This window comes from Colossoma macropomum, unplaced genomic scaffold, assembly GCF_904425465.1.
Source record: "Colossoma macropomum unplaced genomic scaffold, Colossoma_macropomum, whole genome shotgun sequence".
In the NCBI taxonomy this organism is placed as follows: domain Eukaryota; kingdom Metazoa; phylum Chordata; class Actinopteri; order Characiformes; family Serrasalmidae; genus Colossoma; species Colossoma macropomum.
In genome coordinates this window covers 1218143-1239083 of record NW_023494804.1, presented here as the reverse complement: position 1 = coordinate 1239083, position 20941 = coordinate 1218143, and the positions used below count along the sequence as shown (strand labels likewise).

Below are 20941 nucleotides of genomic sequence, written 5' to 3'. Positions count from 1 at the left end.
ACCTTGGTTAGTTTTTACACATTTTGTTAAAGTTTGAGATCGTTTGAGGGAGAATTGGCTGTTATTAGACTACGAAATGATGTCAATTTTTTGGGACACCCTGTATTATGGTCCTTTTGTTCATAACAAGCATAAAAAATCACTAGTAGTAGCTGATGTTTCTGTAGCTAGCTAGCTAAATTTCCCGTTCCACCTGAAATAGACTGCTTATTCTAGCTCCACTAGCAGCCTGTTAATGAAGTAATGCTCTTTTTTTTGAGAGTTGTTTCATTTTGTAGGGAAGATTTTAACCACTACCCCTTGTAGCTCAGTTCCAAGGGGTAAAGTGACACTCAAAAACAAGGGGAAGGGTTCAAAATAAGAAATGGGATTGGGCCATAGTGTTGGATTACGTCATTAAGAAGACCCCATCTCCATGTTGGTAGGTGAGCCGTAACTCTGACTGTGCTCTGCTAGAGCTCATCTCATCACCGTCACTGCAGATACAGCCCTGCAGGAGGATAAACTCGGAGAGCCAGCTCAGAGAGCTTCCCTGATACAGAGTTCCTCTCACAGATACGTTACCATGCAGGAGGAAAGATCTGAGTTCACACCCAGACTGACTTTAAAGCCTTTAAGAACCATGTATTTTTATTTCTGGTAACTGTTTCAGTTATTATTTTATTATATTTTGTTTGTTTGTTTGTGTTAGGGCGAGTTGGCTGACCTGCCCTGACCCTGATGCTGAGGAGCTTTTCCGCATGGTGGGCGAAGTCTTCATCTTCTGGTCCAAATCTCATGTGAGTCCATGTGATGCTTTATATGGTTCTCTAACTCTGCAGACACATCAGCTTGATCTTATTAAAGCGATAGTTTGGCCAAAAATCAGAAAGGGTGGACAAAATTCTGTCTTCAGGATGGCTTAGACTGCTGTTTTTAGCCACATGATGTGGAGGTGGGATATATGGCAAAAATATTATATCACAATATTTCAAGACATTTTCACAATACACGATATGCATCACGATTTTTAGTTCTTCTGGAATTTAATAAGTTGAAACAGACAAAATAGAACATGCAGCACCACATATGAAAATACTATAATAATAAAAGTAATAAATTGTGCTCAGTTTTTTTGTTTTTAAGTATTGACGATATACACAATGTGCTCAGAAAAGCGTACTGTGATATAATTTATCATGATTACAATAAAATATCATCATAATGCCCAGCCCTAACATGACGTACTTAACAGTGTATCACACTGTTGGAAATGTAAATAAAAATAACAAAAATGATATAATCAAATCTATTAGAGATTCTGTAAGTGTGTGATGATTTAGGTATGCAGTTAGCACTGTGCGAATTGGTGGGATATAAGCTCACATTACTTGTTAGTTACATCAGCCTCGTAGCTCAAGCGCTAAAACTAAAGAAGCAAACTTCAGACACAAACATGCTGTGGCTGATCGACTAAATTTGGAATGAGGAAACTGCCAAACTAACTGAACCCCAGCTGTGATGCGGTTGTAACTTGTTTTCATTCTCTCCGTTCAGAATGAGTGATTTAACAGATAAATAACAACAAACATGATCAATATTATTATACAATTAATCATATTTAGCTCTGTCTTTCAATTTACATTGATTTTGAATCTTATAAACAGCTGATTGTAAACATGCAACTGAATTTGAAATGAAAAATAAAGCCGGTCTTGCTGTGTATCAGAGTTTTAGCGCTCAGCAGGAATCCAAGAGGACAGAAAATCAATAAAAAACATGGTTGTGCTAATAGTTTATTTTTACTGAATATTAAGCAATTGAGTGAATTACCATAAAAATTTTCAGCTCACAGACACTCCAGACTAACGCTTTCTGAAAAGGTATCTGAGGTCACACTTGTTTTCAAGATCTGTATAAGCAAGAATTTACAAAATTTTGAAGGCACTAAGTAAACTTTTGATCAAAAATGAGCCAAATTCATAAAAATATCAAATTCTCTTTCCTGAAGGTCGCTTACAAAATCTTCTGCTTGTCGTGTCTCTTTGCAGAACTTCAAGCGTGAGGAGCAGAATTTCGTGGTGATGAATGAGATAAACAACATGTCCTTCCTCACCGCCGACAGCAAGAGCAAGATGAGCAAGGTGAGATGGGTCGGGTGACCAAGAGAAGTGACCAGGAGCAATAGATCAGCTATAAATCAACTTTATTAAAGGGGAACTCCACCCATTTCTCAAAAGTTCTATATAATTAAATGGTAGAGATGTAATCAGAGAGATTCAGAGTGTTTTGGTGTGAAATGGTTCAGATGTCTTTACAGTGGTGGTGATAGGAACCAGGGGTCGCCATGACTACAACACAGATATAGACATTTTATTTACTATCCAGAACCACCAGTGAACCTACACGAGTCTTCTGAGTTTATATGGAATGTTGATGATGGAAAATAGTGGAAAATCTGAAATAATAAGTTTTCTTTGGGGACTATTTTGCCTCACAGCGCCCTGCATGTATCCCTCCACCATGAATGGAGTTTAAGTTCTCTAAACTATCATAAAACAGTGTCTCAGTCATCAGGCAGTGAATTCATAACCATTTCATGTAGGAACTTTCTGTGAGGGAGCTTTTAGAGGTGGACGTCTGGTTCCTATCACCACCACTGTGAACAGTTCTGACTCGGTAAGGTTCTCTTAAACAGAGCATTTCACACCAAACCACTCTGGATGACTCTGATTACATCGTTATCATTTGATTATGCTGAGAATTTAAAAAAACGGGGGAGCTCTCTTTTAATCCAGGAGCTGTGTGTCTCAGCCCGATCACATTAAGTTATATAAGCTTACAAAATCATAATCATCTCACCACAGTTTATCTGACACAGTAGGTGAATTTTGGTTAAAGTCTAAAGTCCTGGTGAGAAAACGAACCATTCGTTTTGTGTCAGTGTTAGGAACACTACAGGGGTTGGGTCCAATTAGGGTATTTAAGGTTAGGATTAACTGACCTAATTTACCCCCTAACATCAGAGCATGGTGTTGATATACCCTACGAAGTGTTTCTTCACCCTGTTCTTAAATCAAGAGAGATAATTGCGTTAACCCAACAGCCGAACCTCCCATCACTCTTCATCTGATCAGAAGGTAAAGTATGTTAATGTGCAGGTGTGAATGTTATAGAGGGTATGCATTGACATCACTTCTTGCCGAAATACGCTTCCTCGGTCACCCAATCAGAGCGTTTATTAGGGGAAAAGGACAAACCGGGACTAAAACAAGTGATTATCTACTTAATTTAAAGGCAGCTGGACCCGACAGTAGAATAGAAATTCTTGTGGACATCGTGACGTTTAACGTTTCTCTGTTCCACGTAAAACTTTCAAGTCTACAAAGTTACCTGGCCAAACTGTCTAAACCTGCTCTGTGGAGTAACGTTACCCCCTTATAAGGATATATATGGGTTTGTTTTGGGGAGCTAACACTGCTCAACCCCCCGCCCCCCCGTTCGTCGAACACAAGGCTCATAATCATGGATGTTATTAAATAAATGCTGACAAAAACTTTAGTTACACAGGCTGTAAATGAAAATGAAGATGCGAAATATGTATTTGATGAGTAGTAAATACAATATATTACTTTTACAATATGGCAACTGCAAATCTAGCCTCCCATTCGCCAGCTTCTTGTTCGAATTTTCCTCTTCCACCTTAAATAGTGCAGCAGTTACATTCGGGCGCCTGTGTTAGAATTTTCCCGTTCCACCTTAAAAGCCTCAGGCGCCAGACTGTAACTGCCACAGCATTTAAGGTGGAACAGGAAAATTCCAACAAGAAGCCACAGGTGCCAGAATATAATTGCCGCACTGTTTAAGGTGGAACGGGAAAATTCCAGCAAGAAGCCACAGGTGCCAGAATGTAACTGCTGCACCTTTTAAGGTGGAACGAGAAAATTCCTACAAAAAGCTGACTAATAGGAAGCTTAATTCAGCCTTGTGTTGTCTATTTGCTTCTCTTTACTTTAGTCTGTAAAAATATCGCTTTGAATTTTTGCTGTATCTATTTGAACATTCTCTCGCACAACAGCTCTTATTTTAGATGATTTTGTGTTTTCATGGTACTCGCACTGAACGCTAACACTGCCGCTCAGTCAGCCTTTTTGGGCGTGACTGCAGCGACTCCCGCGGCTGTGACGTCACATGCGTACCCTCTATAGTCCTGAGTCCAGCGAGTGACTGGTTCTGAGTGGGTTCTGTGCTGTGAAGACTGTTGCAGGATGTTTTTTGGTTAATGTTTTTTTCTTTCTGGTTGTTCCTTGTCCCTGCGTTCGGCGCGGATGCTGGTGTGTTTCTAGGCCGGAGACTCTGAGGTTAGATTCTGTTCCTGCACGCCTGCTGTGCTGCCGCATGGCACCCCACGTCCTGGGGGGCTTTTCATCAACCCCCCCGGCACACTGGCACCCAGCACTATAGCATCCTGTACACTGACACCCGCCACATTCGGACATGCGTTTGAGACGCAGGAAGAGCTATCGGCCTCCACTTTTAGCTGCATATTCAATTTTGCACGTCTAAGCACCTCTATGGAAAACTATCTACAGACGAGGGGTGGGCGATATGACGATATTTTATTTTTATTTTGAAAAATGTTGATATCGTGATACACAATATGCTTTTATGAGCATATCGTGGAGATCGTCAGTAATTTAAGAGCCCTGACCAGCTGCATAATTCGTACTCTTTAATTGGATTCAGTTAATGATAATCATTGTCTTCATAGTTTTTCATGGCAGTTTTTAAATGTGACCCTTCTAGTGCTGTTTTGTCTGTCAAAATATCATGAAACATATCATATGGTATATCGTAAAAATGGCATATCGCCCACCCCGCTACAGACAAACTGAGCACCCTTAACAAAGTATTGATGTTGTCAAACAAAATACCATAATAAAAGATACACAGCACACATCATAGATGAATATATGAAAATTTGAATATGAATATCTCAATGGAAATTGCTGTTGGCTTCAAAGTAGATGTAGCAAAAGCAGTGATGGAAGAGAAACAGCCACACACACGCAGCACACTTACTTAAAGCGATAGTTTGGCCAAAAAGCCCCCCCCCACCCCAAAAGTAATCAGTCAGCCAAGATGTTTATTTTGCATTTGCTTCAAACCACAGTGCCAACATCAAGAGATATTATCACGTCTGTAAGAGATTGCTTAATAACGCCACATGGTTTGAGGCAAGTGTGTTATAATTTAGGCATACAGTTAGCACCATGTTTATTGGTGGGCTAACAAGCTTCCATTACTTGTTAGCTACATTAGCTTCATTGTAGCTCCAGTGCTAAAACTAAAGTAAACACGACATTTGGAGCGTGGGCTAAACCATTTTTTGGCCAATCGATTGCTTTAACACAGCGCAGGTACAGAATCCTCCTTGCCCCCTGGACAGAAGGGCGCCCCCTGGCTGCGGGCGCCTGCAGTCCTGCCAGTGTGTGCGGGAGGGAGTCTGTGGAGGCGATTGATGAAAGTTTCTGTAGTAGAGTCAGGCTCATGGCCCTCGGCTCCGCACTGATCACCCCGGAGCCCCGAGCCATCACCCTGAACGCCCGCTTGGCCTGAGTGGACCACCGTCCGGATGGGGACCATCACACATGTATTGTTCCAGAAACAGTATCTGTTTCTCTGTGTTGTGGTGAGGGCTGGCGGCAGGGTTGGGGCCAAGGCTGCTTCAGCTGAGCCAGTTCAGGAAATGGACTGAATAGAAATGAATACATTCCAGTAATCACTCCGCTCCAGCTCCGCTCCGGGTTTTCTATTTTTTGCTCACACGTCAGAGAAACCGCTCCACATCCACTCCATATGATCCATTCTTATGATTTTTATTTTACTCCTTGAATGTGCTGTAAATGGTTCTATATAGAAGCTTTTTGAGAAGGGTTCTATATGGCACCGAAACTGGTTTTTCTGTTGTTACAAGCTTGATATTCTAACAATATAAGAACCTATTTGAAGGCTATAAAGAACACTTATCAAAAAGGTCTTGTTAAAAAATCTACAGCACATTCTGACCCTTTCTTGATGCAAAGAACCCCCTTAATCATGCAAAGGGGTCTTTTTCTTTACTAAAGAGCCCTGGAAGAACCATCTTTTTCAGAGTGTAGAGTTAAACATTCTGAGCTACAGAGACTTTTTTGGAAGTGTTAGGCTTGAAGTGATGGCCCAGTCTAGAAATCTGCAGAGGGTAAACAAACATACGAGCTCATAACACCATCTTCTTCACATCACTCCGCTCCCACTCCGCTCCGCTCACACACTCTGGTTAATGCGCCGTTTTAAACTCATAGATAGTATCTTGGTGAATTTTCTGAACTGGCTGAACTGATGAGAAACTGACCCCAGCCTGACTGGTTGGTTGATTTGGTTGGTTTTGTGGATTGCAATACAGCTTCCTTGCCACAAGGGGGTGATTAGGGTCCATTCTGTCATCTCTGTCGTTCTAACAGTGGTCTCACTGGAGTCCCATGGCTTTAAACTCCATGTAACTCTGGAGCCTCTCCCCATCCTCCCCTTTTAACCCATGACCCCTAATGCAATCAAAAACAACTGATTGAGATGGGATTGTGGAAAAAGGGATGTTAGATTAGCAGTTGGCAACTTACAGTTCGTGCCGCACACCAACAAAATAGATAAGTCCTTCTGATTGTGGTCAGACGTCACTGTAACAGTGTTATCTCAGTTTATGGAAAGCAGAGCGCAACGTTACATCAGCATTCCTACAAACAAACACCTTAAAGGAATAAACTGACTGGCCACTTCATTAAGTCCACCTCCTTGTTTCTACACTCACTGTCCACTGTATCAGCTCCACTGACCATATAGTTTCAGTTTGTGTTGGTCATCCTCTAGTCCTTCATCAGTGGTCACAGGACGCTGCCCACAGGACGCTATTGGCTGGATGTTTTTGGTTCTCAGTCCAGCAGCGACACTGAGGTGTTTAAAAACTCAACACACACTAACACACCACCACCACGTCAGTGTCACTGCAGTGCTGAGAATGACCCGCCACCCAAATAGTACCTGCTCTGTGGGGGTCCTGTGGGGGTCCCCTGACCCCTAAAGAACAGGGTAAAAGGGGGCTAACAAAGTATGCAGAGAAACAGATGGACTACAGTCTGTAACTGTAGAACTACAGAGTGAAACTATACGGTCAATGGAGCTGATAAAGTGGACAGTGAGTGTAGATATGAGGAGATGGGCTTAATGAAGTGGCTGGTCAGTGTGTTCACTTTCACCCAAATGTAATTGATCAGCCAAGACATGTTTCTGATCAAAAGTGTGGCCAAAATTTAGGCGACAAGTTGTTGCTGCTACTGTATTTAGCTATGCTAACATACTTAAGTCCATGTTTATAGGTACAGTGAGTCATACAGTGTCAGAAACCACATAATCAAGACTTTTAGAAATGCTGAACATCTCCACATGGTTTGAGATGAGTATGATGATTTAGGCATGATGCTAATTGGTGGAGTATAAGCTTGACTTATTAGCTACATTAGACTTGTAGCTCCAGTGCTACAACTACAGAAACTACCAAACTTCTCAGCTGATCAATTACATTCGGGAAAAGGAGAAAGACGAAGTAAATTAGATTTTTTGTTAGAGTATTACTTTAAATCTTACAGGAATAATGAAAACACATCTTTACAAAGAAAAACAAAATCTTTACATTTATGAACTTATGCTCTTAAAAACTGATGCAGCACCGAGGTGTCATACAGATCAATATCAGAATCAGTATAAAATCACTGCCACATGACTTAGGGCACTGGAGCAGATCTAGCATGGACTTTTGTGTGTTGTTTTAGTGTGATTAGTTCAGCTTGTGAATTGTGTTTGTGCTTGCACTACATTACTGCATACACCTAGACTTGACCTGCAGTCCTAATGCATGAGCAGACCACAGTGAGTGTGCATGTTTCATTCCTGTAATAAAAGCATGTATTTTTCCCTTTTGTAAGGTATTAAAAAATAACTGATCTCTTTCTCCTTGCAGATTAGAAGAGATAAATGAGCTAGATTTTCCTCTTCTGCTTCCCTCTCTCCTGCACTAAGCCTCCTTCTCTTGTCCACCCTGATGACAAGCGATATTAAGTGTTTGCCTCCACCCTCCCATTAATGAGAATTAAAAACACTAAAACGGCTCTGAATTAAAAGCTAAAATGTGGGCTACTCCATGAGTCATGGGAATAAAGGAGGATTCAGCTTGGAGCCACTGCAGCGAAGTGCTAAGTAATTGATTCCAAAGGCACTGTTTGACTGTATTTGAATATGACTAAATTTGTTTTACTCTAATTCTCTAATAAATTAGCAGTCGAAACTGAAAGATTCCACTAAATCCTCCATTTTCTCAAATACCAATATAAGAGTCTTAACGTTAAAAAGAGAGTTATAGTGTGAATTTAACTTGTAATACCAGCTGGGTCCACAAGAGGGCAGTGCTGCTTCTTTTCTAATTGGCAGTATAAATTGCAGCAACAAATTGCCATTTTTAATATGGCTCATTTCAGATATTATGGTGAAGATGAGACCAATTAAACAGTTCAGTAACAGTAACATCTTTTAGTAACATATCTTTTAATATTTCGTGAAATGTTTGAATTGTGGAACTAATTATCACTTCTAATTCAATCAAAAACTGATTGAAAGTGATTAAATTTTTGAATATTATTGAGAGTAACTCTTAATGTGGTTAGTTGAATAATATTAATTAAAATTTTTACACATTTTAAGTTTATAGAAATGTTTAAACGATGCTTTTGGCTTCAGTTTAGTTCAGTTTTTTGTTGCAGTGGCTCCAAAATGTGCAGCTGGCAGTGTTTGAATGAAGAAAACTCCACTAGTAGGACTGAGTGACCTGTTAAGTGGTCAGATTTTGGGAGTCTGAGATGAAGTGGGCGTGGTTTATTCTGCTTTGAGATAGCGAAGGAAGCTGTTTAGACAGATAGCGTCCTCTCCATTCAGTCTGGGAGCAGATTTTGTATGAGTGTGAGATGAAAAGTGTAGTAATCCGTTGAGTTCCTCATGCTGTTTCTCCTGGTGGTGAAAAGCAGCGTTTATAATGATTTTCATGGGGAAAAATGTGCTTTTCGGTTCTGTTTTTCTGTTTTACGTCTGTTGTCATGCTGTATAATCTGGATGTAATCGCAGGCTGGCGGCTCAGATGTGGAACGTACGAAGAAGAAGCGGCGGGGGGATCGTTACTCAGTACAGACGTCCCTGATCGTCGCTGCGCTGAAGAAGATGCTCCCCATAGGACTCAACATGTGTTCACCTGCTGACCAGGAGCTCATTAACCTTGCCAAGATCCGCTACTCCCTGGTAGAGTGACCACACATGCCGAGAGCTTGTTCACTTTATTCTCATCTGTGTTTTATGTTGGTGTTTTGTTTATTGTTGACATTTCAATAAAGAATTAACAGTGTTGGATAATCGTAGGAAATGAATGAGTAGGAATAGTTAAATAAATACAGGCCACAGGCCCCACACTACAATACCATGATACGTGGGTCTCAGTATGGTTCTATTGCAACATTCAAAGCTGCACTATGTAAGTTTTGGGGATTTGTAGACCTCTCTGGTGGTAAAAGTGTAACTGCGTGCAGAACATTTTGATGAATCTGATGAGAGAATTCAAAGAGAACTCAGTCTAAACTTGGTGAAGGAGCGTCTTCTGAGGATGTGAGTGAATTGTCTACTATTGTCATCACATCTTCACCAGTATGATTTTGATTTTGAGATCATTTGAGGCCGAAACATCGAGCTGGACCTTCTTTTTTTAGTTTGTGTGTGACCATATTTTAGCCTGTTTTTACTCTCCTCACTCAGTAACAACACTTCTTCAGTTTTAACAAAAATGTATGTATTTCAGCTTTTAAGATTTTAGATATGCTAGTGCACATTGTTCCTTCAAAAGAAGAAAGAAGTCAAAAATCTAATACAGCTTACTCTTCAATGTTTTAGACAAGAAAGCAGACAAATCATCATTTGAAAAAAAGTTGTCTTTACATTTGCATATTTATATATTTAACAGAAAGATACAGATGAAGAGGTGAGAGAGTTCCTGCAGATCAACCTGCACCTCCAAGGCAAGGTAAAGCAGAAATAAACAGACCGCACAACATTTCCCGACACAGTGTACAGATTTGAATGAGTATTGTGGATGTTATCTTGCGCTCCAGGTTTAGTGCTGCTCTCTCTCTCTCTCAGGTGGAGGACCCCTCTATGCGCTGGCAGATGGCTCTGTATAAGGAGCGGGCGGGGAAGGCCGAGGATGCGGACGCTCCTGAGAAAGTGGTGAAGCGAGTGCAGGAGGTGGCTGCTGTTCTTTATCACATCGAGGTGGTGAGTAGCTTTTTCTAAGCTTTCATGCAGATCTTATAACTTTTCATAGCTATTTTATGACTGTACTTTCTTCGCTCGTTCAGACGGAGCACCCGTTCAAATCCAAAAAGATGGTTTGGCACAAGCTGCTGTCCAAGCAGAGGCGCAGGGCGGTGGTGGCCTGCTTCAGAATGACCCCCCTCTACAACCTGCCCAGGTGAGACTGACTGGAGCTGTTGAAACATGAAGCTTTATGTCGGGGTAGGGTGGACTCGTCCTAATTAGCGCTGTTCTTTCAGGCATCGAGCATCCAACATGTTCCTGGATGCTTATAAACGGAACTGGCTCCAAACTGAGGGATACTCCTTTGAGGACCGGATGATCGATGACTTATCCGTAAGTCATTCCAAAGTTATGAAGGCTAGAAGATAAATATGCACATTGCCCAAAAACGCAGGAGTCTGGTCCAAAGAGTTAAACTGATCGCATCTTTATAAGGTCACATTAGTTGCATTAAATGCGGTGTATCAGCGTGATTGAGATACATTTAAATAATGATAATCGATAATTACGATTAAGCGCTCTAGAGCAGAATATCCTTACTGAACGAATGTCCTTCATCTCGCTTTAATCAAATGTTTCACACAGAAAGCAATGGAGCAGGAAGAGGAGGAAGAGGAGGAGACGGAGACGAAGCCGGACCCTCTTCATCAGCTCATCCTTCACTTCAGCCGCACTGCACTCACAGAGAAGAGGTGAGAGACTTTAGGACTCAGTAAACACTCAGGAATCACATTTACAGTCAGAGCTGGGCGATATGGCAAAAAGTCACAGCTCACGATGCTTCAGGAAGTTTTTTTTACGACACACGATGCGTCACAATATTTATTTTTTCTAACATCTGATAAGTTAGAACAGACAAGGTAGTGCCATATTTTAAAAATACTATACTGAAAATGAGTAGTTCCGGTCCTAAAATCTGATTGGCCTGGCTGCTTTTAAAGCTACTGTAAAGTACTTGATATAGGCACACCAACCGCCTCACAACCACTGAACTCTGTATCACTGAGCTTCGAACATTCCGAGCCGTTTGAGATTCAGCCCCGGCGTTAGAAGAGGGGGGCCGTTAGCTTGGTGCTAAAATAAGACTTGCGGTGGTAATTTGGTGACTAACCGAAAGTTTTATTTAAAGTTAAATGTTCATTGTTATACGACAAAAAGTTAAGACGTTCATGGAATGACTGCAGTACATGGTGATGGGCGACCAAATGTTATGCTCCTCATTCAGAGGTCTATGGTTGCTTGGTAATGATACCAAACTCTACAGGAACTACATTTCTTGGCTTGTTTATGTTACTTATTATTACAAGTAACTTGAAATTATTTTCTGAGAAATTGTGTATTTTATCATATTTTATGCTGTCCGCCCTTTTATAAAAGCAGTAAGCCATGTGAGGTCGTGTTACAGTGATTTAATCACAGGGAAGGGGGTTTTACAGCATTGAGTGGTTTATTGCTTAATCAAAAACTACTACTATTCAACATTTTACACACTGTTGCTTTAAATCCAGTTAAACAGGACTAATTATGCTCTCTTTTTAATGAAATATTTCGTTAATTATTTTCAACCACTGAAGATATCCATGATATGCACAGAAAAGCATATTGTGACACGTTGTGATGTAATTTATTATGATAATGATAAGTTTTGTCATATTGCCCACCTCTACAATACATTACAGTACATTTATAAATGTACAGCATAATTGTATTTACATAAATTAATGTATATCAATAATATTTTTCTTCTTACAGTAAACTTGACATGGACTATCTCTACATGGCTTATGCTGATATTATGGCAAAGGTGTGTGACACTTTTTTTTTCCAAGTTAATAGATTTCGTGTTCTTAATGTAATTCCCACTGTAGCCCAGAAGGGGGAGCCGTAAGTAATTGCTGCAAAATATTTTCATTCAGATACTGAAGGATAATCTTTGAACTTTTCCTCGTTCCAGAGGTTTAACTAAGGTACTTCATCCCGTTTAAAGCAGCACTATGTAGGATTTGAGGATTTGGAGACGTCTCTGGTAGAAACATTACACGCAGCGTGCAGAACATTTAATAACATGAGTTGTGTTTCAGACCCCCGCGAGCGGATGAATCTGACTTGAGTGAGTTTGTTTAAAGAGAATTCAAAGAGAACTCAGTCTATGCTTGGTGAAGGATGCATCTTCTGAGGATGTGAGTGAATTATCTACTGTTGTCATCAGTATGATGCTGATTTTGAGATCATTTGAGGCCAAAACATCGTGTTGGACCTTCTTTTTGAGTCTGTGTGTGACGTTAATATGTAAAGACGTACAACGTGGTGTGAAAAACTCGACGCCTCTGACTTTTAAATGATCATTTCAGGCTTTACAGGGCAACTCACAGCAGCGCACACTCACTATATTGTAGTGTGTTCTTTATTCTCCAAACTCAGTAACGACACTTCTTTCATGAAAAATATTACATAGTGCTGCTTTAACTGATCGTGGAGGGGAAATGAAGTCATGGATAGCCAGTCATCTGTGCTCTGTGTGTGTCTAGAGCTGCCACATCGGTGAGGAAGATGAGGATGAAGAGGAAGACCAGGCTGGAGGAGCAGAGGAGATGTCGTTTGAGGTGCGACAGTCAGAGACGGTAATGTTGGCCGGGGGCAGGGGACAGGGACACCAGAGCGGTACAGAGGCCAGAGACTTCATCATCATCATCTTCATCATCATCTTCAACACCACTACACTCATTCTTCACCACACATCCCACATTGGAGTTAAATTAACACCTGCAATTAAAACGGAGTATTTTTCTGCACTGCGTATGCACACCAGGCTTCAGTGGAAGGCTTTAGTTTATGAACGTTACCCCGATTCTCTGGTAGCCTGAGTGAGATATCTGTTCAGTCTTAGTGAGCACACCTGCTGAGAACCCTCATTACGCCATCAGAGAACCGCGGCCACGTTCGTAACCTTGAGTTCTCTTTCAAGCAGCTGTTTCTCTTTATGAAATGGGGTGATCTGCAGGTTGACAGATAAGCTTATCTTCAATAGCGTGGCAGACTATGTGCCAGTGTTAATGTAGTGACATCAAGTTAATACCTCACAACCAGTGTTGGGTAGTAATGGAATACATGTAACAGCGTTATGTAATCAGGATACAAAAAAATAAACGTAACTGTAATCTGTTGCAGTTGCACTATATGGACAAAAGTACTGGGACATCTACAGGAGCTTTTATGAATCCCATTCTAAATCCATAGGCATTAATATGGAGCTGGTCCCCCTTTGCAGCTCTAACAGCTTCCACTCTTCAGGGAAGCTTCCTACAAGATGTTGGAGAGAGTCTGTGGGAATTTTGGCCCATTCGTTCAGAAGAGCATTTGTGAGGTCAGACACTGATGTTGGATGAGAGAGCCTGGATCTCAATCTCCGTTCTAGGGGCTCAGTCATGATGGAACAGAAAAGGTTCTTCCCCAAACTGTTCCCACAAAGTTGGAAGTGTACAGTTGTCCAAAATGTCTTGCTCTGCTGAAGCATTAAGATCTCCCTTCACTGGAACTAAGGGTTCTAGACCAACCCCTGAAAAACAGCCCCATATCATCATCCCTCCTCCACCAAACTCTACAGCTGGCACAGTGCAGTCAGGCAGGTAACGTTCTCCTGGCATTCGCCAAACCCAGACTCGTCCATCAGACTGACAGATAGAGAAGCGTAATTGGTCACTCCACAGAATACGTTTCCACTGCTCCAGAGTCCAGTGGTGGCGCTTTACATCACTCCATCCAACGCTTGGCATTGTGCTTGGTGATTGTAAGGTTTGCATGCAGCTGCTCAGACATGGAAACCCTGCCATGAAGCTCCTGGTGCTCAGTTTTTGTGCTGATGTTGATGCCAGAGGAGGTTTGAACAGAGGGTTGGGGACCTTTATGCTCTATGCTCCTCAGCACTCGGTGACCTGCTCTGTAACTTTCCGTGGTCTGACACTTCGTGGCTGAGTTGCTGTGTTTCTTAAATGCTTCCACTTCTCAATAATACACTCACAGCTGATCGTGGAAAATCTAGGAGGGGAAGAAATTTAATGAACTGACTTCTTGTAACGGTGGCATCCTATTACAGCACCACGCCGAATTCAGTGAGCTCTTTAGAGCGACTCGTTCTTTCAGGGGTGCGTTCCGTAATGAAGCACTGAAACAGACGCTTGAAAGAGAAGTGCAGGTGTTACTTTAACACTGATGATGTTGCTGTGTGTAGTGTGGATTTAACCAGGTGCGTGTGATGCTGTGTAGTTTGTGTGTTTGATACACTGTTAGTAATAAAGGTTCTGTTCAGGTTCATTTATCCTTCATCATGGTACAAACAGTGTAAATGTTCCCTCAAAGCTCCAACAGTGGTTTTAAGGTCTGATTGTGAACCTTAAATAAGTTTTTCCAGGTGAAAAGTTCGTATTTGTACCTTTTCATAACCGAATGTTTTAAACAGAACAGTAAAATAAAAGCCTGGAGACGAGACGGGGTGTGTGGAGTCAGTACAGCTTAGTTATCCCTGACTAAAGGTACTGAGAGGTACCTATGAGGGTTCCACCCCAGTGACAAGAGGGGAACCACCCCAGTGACAGTTTAGTACCTTTATTTCTGAGAGTGTATTGATAAGCTCTCACCAGCTGCTGAGCCCATTTGTGTTCACTCAGAGCGGGCTGATTCCAGAGATGAGCTCGGCGGTGTAGGAACCGGAAGTATTTGATCTGCTGTGTTTTAAACATTTCTGTCAAACCTCATATGTCATCTCTGCCGTTCTGTAGATTTAGTGTTAAACATACATGCTCAGTTATGCGATGATATTAAGGTTTCCACAAATAATAATTATGGGTTTCATTTATACAGGGCTTTTCTCATAGCAAAGGTCGCTTTACATTAGTGGCAAAAACGAAACAAAGACGTTTAAAAAACAAAAACATAGACAGTATCAGTGGGAGTGAGAAGGAGAGTGGACACGTTGAAATTTAATAAGTTTAAATAATGTAAACTGGCTGATGTACAGTGTAAATATGATGTGAGCTGTATGGCTGGGCTGCCATGTGAGGTTGCCTTGCTGTGTGTTTGTTCTGTCTCTCTGTAATCTGACGTTAATGGCACTGTAAACCGTCTGTCCTCCTGTTCTGTCTGTCCTCTCAGTTACACACTGAGTTACTCTTCTTAAAGTCAACCTGAAATCAGAACTTTTTTATAGAGAAATCGAAATTTTCAGTTTCAAGCGTGACAACAGCATGAGAACCGACAGTCCTCTCAGTCAGTAAATCTCTGTTTAACTAAAACTACATACAGTGTAACTAAAAGAATAACATTAAAATCTAAAATCTGAATGTAAAATTGTCCGAAATTATCATAATCTGAATTTGAGATCTGAATTTAATCTGAATCAGACTGATATATTAATCGACCGATAATATTAGCCATTATTGATGCCTCACGGTTTAGTATCTGTGAAAATATCAATAATTCACATTTTCTCCATTATGGCATTGTGGTTCTTTAGTAAAGGCAATGGTTCTATTTAGAACCAAGAGTCCAACACTCTTAAAAAGATGGTTCCTCAAGAGTTGTTTAGTAAAGAAAATGGCTCTATATAGAACACTCAAAGAACCTTTTGCATGATCAAGTGGCATTGTGAAAAAGTTCTTCAGATTAATGGAGAATGTGCTTTAGATGGTTCTATATAGAACCTTTTTGAAATGGCATTTATATATCACAAAACAAGGGCTCTGCTATTGTTGCAGTGTCAAACTTGTAACTATAGAAGAACCTATATAGAATCCTTTTCAAAAGTTCTGTATGGAACCAAATACAACACATTCTCCATCAGTGAAGAACCCTTTCATGATGCAAAGAACACTTTGATCATGCAAAGCGTTCATCATATTGATAGAGAATGCATTGTGTATGGTTCTGTATAGAACCTTTCTGAAAAGAAAAGCACAAAAAAGGCTTCTGCTATTGTTACAATGTTAAGCTTGTAACCATAGAAGAACCAATATAGAACCCTTTTCAAAAGTTCTAAACAGAACCATATCTCTTTTAAATGTGTGTATAAAGCCATTAAAGGCTTAAAGCGTTGTTTGCATGGTGAAATGGTTCTTTAGATTGATGGAGAATGTATTGTATGTGGTTCTATATAGCACTAAAAAGTGTTCTTCTGTTGTTATGATGTCAAGCGTGTGACCCTTTTTGGTGCTATAGGGGATTCTCCATCAATCTGAAGAAAGCATGAAATGTTCTATATAGAACTCATGGTTATAGAACCCTTGAAGATCTTTTTTAAGAGTATTCAGATTCAGTCTCTGTATGAAAATCCAGAATTTTGGTGGTGTTATCAGTTGGTACTGTTTGTAACAGACTTACAGACAATAACACAAACACCATCACAGAGGAAATAACAAAAACAACATGTGAAGTAACAGTGAAATGTATCTGAACCTAAACTTTATTCTGAAAATAACACAAACATTTTTTAAAAAAAAATGAACAGGTGACTAAATAAAGCCACAAAAAATCTGTGTAGCCCTGCCCCCAATATTACAATATGAATATTACAATATTTATGTTATTTAACACTGTCAGTTTCAGCTGTTTCTTTGAGTTTGAGACATGTGACAACAGCGTGAGACCTGACAGTCCTATCAATCAGTAAAACACTGTTTAACTAAAACTGCATACAGTGTAGCTAAAAGGATAGCATGAAAATCTAAAATCTGAGTGTAAAATTGTCCGAAATGATCATAATCTGAATTTTAGCCCCTTAAAATCTTGATATATATTCTATATTGATATTGGTAAAAAAAAATATCCTGTAGGTCAAAGTCAACTTTTGTTAGTTATATATAGTTTGTTAGTTATGTATATCAGTTATGTAAGTTATTCAGCAGTGTTTAATACAGAAATCCTCACTTTGTAAGTAATTACCACCAGTAAGATAACACTGATTTCCACTAGCACCTCTACAGGGTTTACAGTGTTTTGTTAGTGCCAAGCTAACAGCAGTGATTAATACCATACACTTTAGTAAAGAAAATGGTTCTATGTAGAAATATGAACACTCAAAAGTCCCTTTGCATGATTGAAGGATACTTAGCAGGGTTCTTCAGATTGATGCTGTAGAGGGTTCTGTATCGAAGCTTTTTGAAAATGATTCTATATACAGCCAAAAAGGGTTCTTTCTTTGTTTGAATGACAAGCTTGTAACAATAGAAGAACCCTTTTTGGTGCTATACAGAACCATATACAACACATTCTACTTCAGTGTGAAGAACCATTTCACAATGCCAAGAACCCTTCAGTCATGCAGAGGGTTCTCTGAGTTTTCTTTACTAAACAATCCTTGAAGAACCTTTTAAGCGCAACTAGGATTCTTTAGTAAAGAAAAGGCCTTTGAAGCTGGTAAGAGCTGCTTGTGACATTCTTTATTTCTTTATTTTATTTCTTTATTTTTTATTCTTTATTTTGCAGTTTTTCAGTCACCTTTTAGTTTATATTTTAACCTAAATCTGGACTTTATTATTGTAGGAGCCTGTTAGCTGTCTGCTGAATTCATATCTGTTTTAAAATGCACAATCCAATCAGATCCCGAGGGATGAAAGATCCCGCTCTTATATAATTTTTAATGAACAGTGTATGTACATAATAATAATAATAATAATAATAATAGTTCTTTGATGGAAGGATCTGTTTCATGTTGACTTTATGTTTCATGTTGACTCTTTCAGACTGAGCCTGAATGCTGCCCTCTAGTGTTTCCTGGCTGTACTAATCTACTGACACACAGACTACAGTCAAAGCCACACACACACACTCACACACTCACACACACACACCTATAGGTAAAGTACCTGCACACACACTGAGCTGAACAGACCACAGAGCTACCTGGTAAGACAGAAAACAAACTGCGCACTTCATGCACCACATATTCACACAGCACCCATCGGGGAGAGGGGTAGTAGGCCAGGCACATGGGGGTGGGGGGGCTTTGGTTTGGGGAGGTGGGGGGTGACTATGATTGTACAGTTTATGTAAAAAATCTTGTTTATTAAAAAGCAGCTCTCCTGGAGTTTTTAAATACTGTCCACTCACTGTCCACTCTGTTAGACACTCCTACCTTGTCAGTCCACCTTGTAGATGTAAAGTCAGAGACGATAGCTCATCTGCTGCTGCACAGTTTGTGTTGGTCATCCTCTAGTCTTTCATCAGTGGTCACAGGACGCTGCCCACAGGACGCTGTTGGCTGGATGTTTCTGGTTCCCAGTCCAGCAGTGACACTGAGGGGTTTAAAAACTCCAGCAGCACTGCTGTGTCTGATCCACTCGCACCAGCGCAACACACACTAACACACCACCACGTCAGTGTTACTGTAGGGCTGAGAATGACCCACCACCCAAACAGTACCTGCTCTATGGGGGTCCTGACCACTGAAGAACAGGGTAACAAAGTATGCAGAGAAACAGATGGACTACAGTCTGTAACTGTAGAACTACAGAGTGAAACTATACGGTCAGTGGAGCTGATAAAGTGGGCAGTGAAGTGGACTTAATGAAGCGGCTGATTTGTGTATTTTTATGTCCTCTTGAGATCATGCCTTTCTATATGTGACCAAATAAATAATATTTTTATTTATTACAATTAATGATATTTTTGTGATTTTAGCCACATGTGCTATGTAAAATAAAGCACTCGCAGTATAATAATGCAACATCTGGCCAGCCTGTTTCATAGTGCATACAGTACATGCAGTGGGTATGTATGTATGTATTTATGTGTGTATTATAGAGACAGTGAAATAAGTGCAGCCTTGTCCAGACGTCCTGTCCAGGTGCTGCTGTTTCATTGGCTGCTTACTGTAGTCCAGCGTTTGTTACAGACAAACGTGTAGATGTAGTATAACAAACTCCACAACTAATCAGTCTGAGTGGGGTGAGAGAGTGACGTAAACACCCAAATAAAGACACAACACCTCACTAATCCAGATGGAGTGGAGCAAGATCAGTTTACACTGAAAAAAGTAAAAACAGTGCTTTGAATTTATGTGATTTGATTATGATGAAAATATGTCAACGCCACACGCAGACTGAAAGACAAAAATGTCTTGATGTAGTATATTAAAATGCAAATCAGAATCTTTGTCCACTGAGTACCTGGTGTGTAAGGATTTTTCTTGGTGCAGGTGTCAACATAAAATAAAATCCAATAAAATAAAATAAATATAGAATAAGATATACTATATTTAAACATTCAATAGACAGTATACAAGCAAACAGCGGGTAAAAGGATGTGGGAGAAGGTACAGATTGATGGAGAATGTGCTGCAGTTGGTTTTATATAGAACCTTTTTGAAAATGGTTCTCAAAAAGGTTCTGTATAGAACCATCTGTAGCACATTCATGCACATCTTTGAGTGTTCATGGTTTTATATAGAACCATTTTCTTTACTTAAGAACAGTTGAATTAGAATCAGATTTTTTAAGAGAGTAGGGTACTGTTCATAAGGCTACATGACACCTACATGACATAACCCTACACTGTGTATAAATGCTTATTCCAATAGGCGTCATTTGCTATAACAGTTACATTTGCCAATTTTGATCAAGGTTAGCTAAAGTAGCCTTTATGACAGATGACACCTGTTCCAAAAAGCATTTATTAACATTTGCATAGGTTATGTCAGTGGTCATGGCGAGCTTACGTAGGCTTCATTTTGCCTTATGAACAGTACCGTACAGTAAAGTGCTACCAAAATAGGTCATTAAATTAGCTATGTTTTTGTTTTGTTTTGTTTGCAGCCACCTAAAGTTCCCCAAAGCTGACCCAATGAGATGAAACAATGCCACAAATATCTCAGAAAAACATATTTAAGGCTACTATTTATACTAACAGTTTAAATGTGGTAGAGGATTAAATCTCTTTGTTACATTTTTTTTCGTACACAGGCATAAACAAAGGTGTTTGGCACACCTCACCTCACAAAAAATACAGAAAAAGACCTTTTTAAAAGATCAAGAAATCGTTGAAAGCTGGTGTTTAAGGTTAATGACAGTGTAATATGTTAAATTAAACGCAGGTGCTAGTAGTGATGTTCATATTTCATCATAATGCTTCCTCTCATTTTCACCACCTTCTAGTGTGTTTTTGAAGGGTTGCTTAATTCCATGAGATTTTTTCACTAGTTCTATTGTATTGTGATAATGTAACTCATAACATGAAATGAAACAGTCCAAATTCATTTTAGATTATATTATGAAAATAGTTGCTGTTGTGGAGATACAAGGTTTTGTTCGGACATTGACGGTATATTTGAATCAAATATATTCAGTGCACTGTTTTTCACTGTAGACTTGTGAAGTGTAGTTTCAGGGAAGGGATAGAAAGCACAGAATAAATCTAACAGCCGAATTATCCAGAAACCCAGTGAAAGGCTAAACAGTATAAAGCAGACTATGTTACTGTAGACTGATGAATCCAGGTGCAGAGAGCTGAAGCAGAGATGTGTGTGTTTAGT

At 40.0% G+C, this 20941-nt stretch overlaps 1 protein-coding gene across 1 annotated transcript in view; it reads left to right on the top strand.

The window, feature by feature from the left end:
* ryr1a (ryanodine receptor 1a (skeletal)) overlaps nucleotides 1-20941 on the top strand; it is a 143468-nt gene that overhangs the window by 82258 nt on the left and 40269 nt on the right. Inside the window, 11 exon segments of the mRNA XM_036594491.1 lie at nucleotides 692-779; nucleotides 2031-2123; nucleotides 4326-4340; nucleotides 9187-9357; nucleotides 10070-10129; nucleotides 10246-10380; nucleotides 10464-10576; nucleotides 10659-10755; nucleotides 11008-11114; nucleotides 12175-12226; nucleotides 12951-13043. Coding sequence (XP_036450384.1) covers nucleotides 692-779; nucleotides 2031-2123; nucleotides 4326-4340; nucleotides 9187-9357; nucleotides 10070-10129; nucleotides 10246-10380; nucleotides 10464-10576; nucleotides 10659-10755; nucleotides 11008-11114; nucleotides 12175-12226; nucleotides 12951-13043 — 1024 coding nt within the window.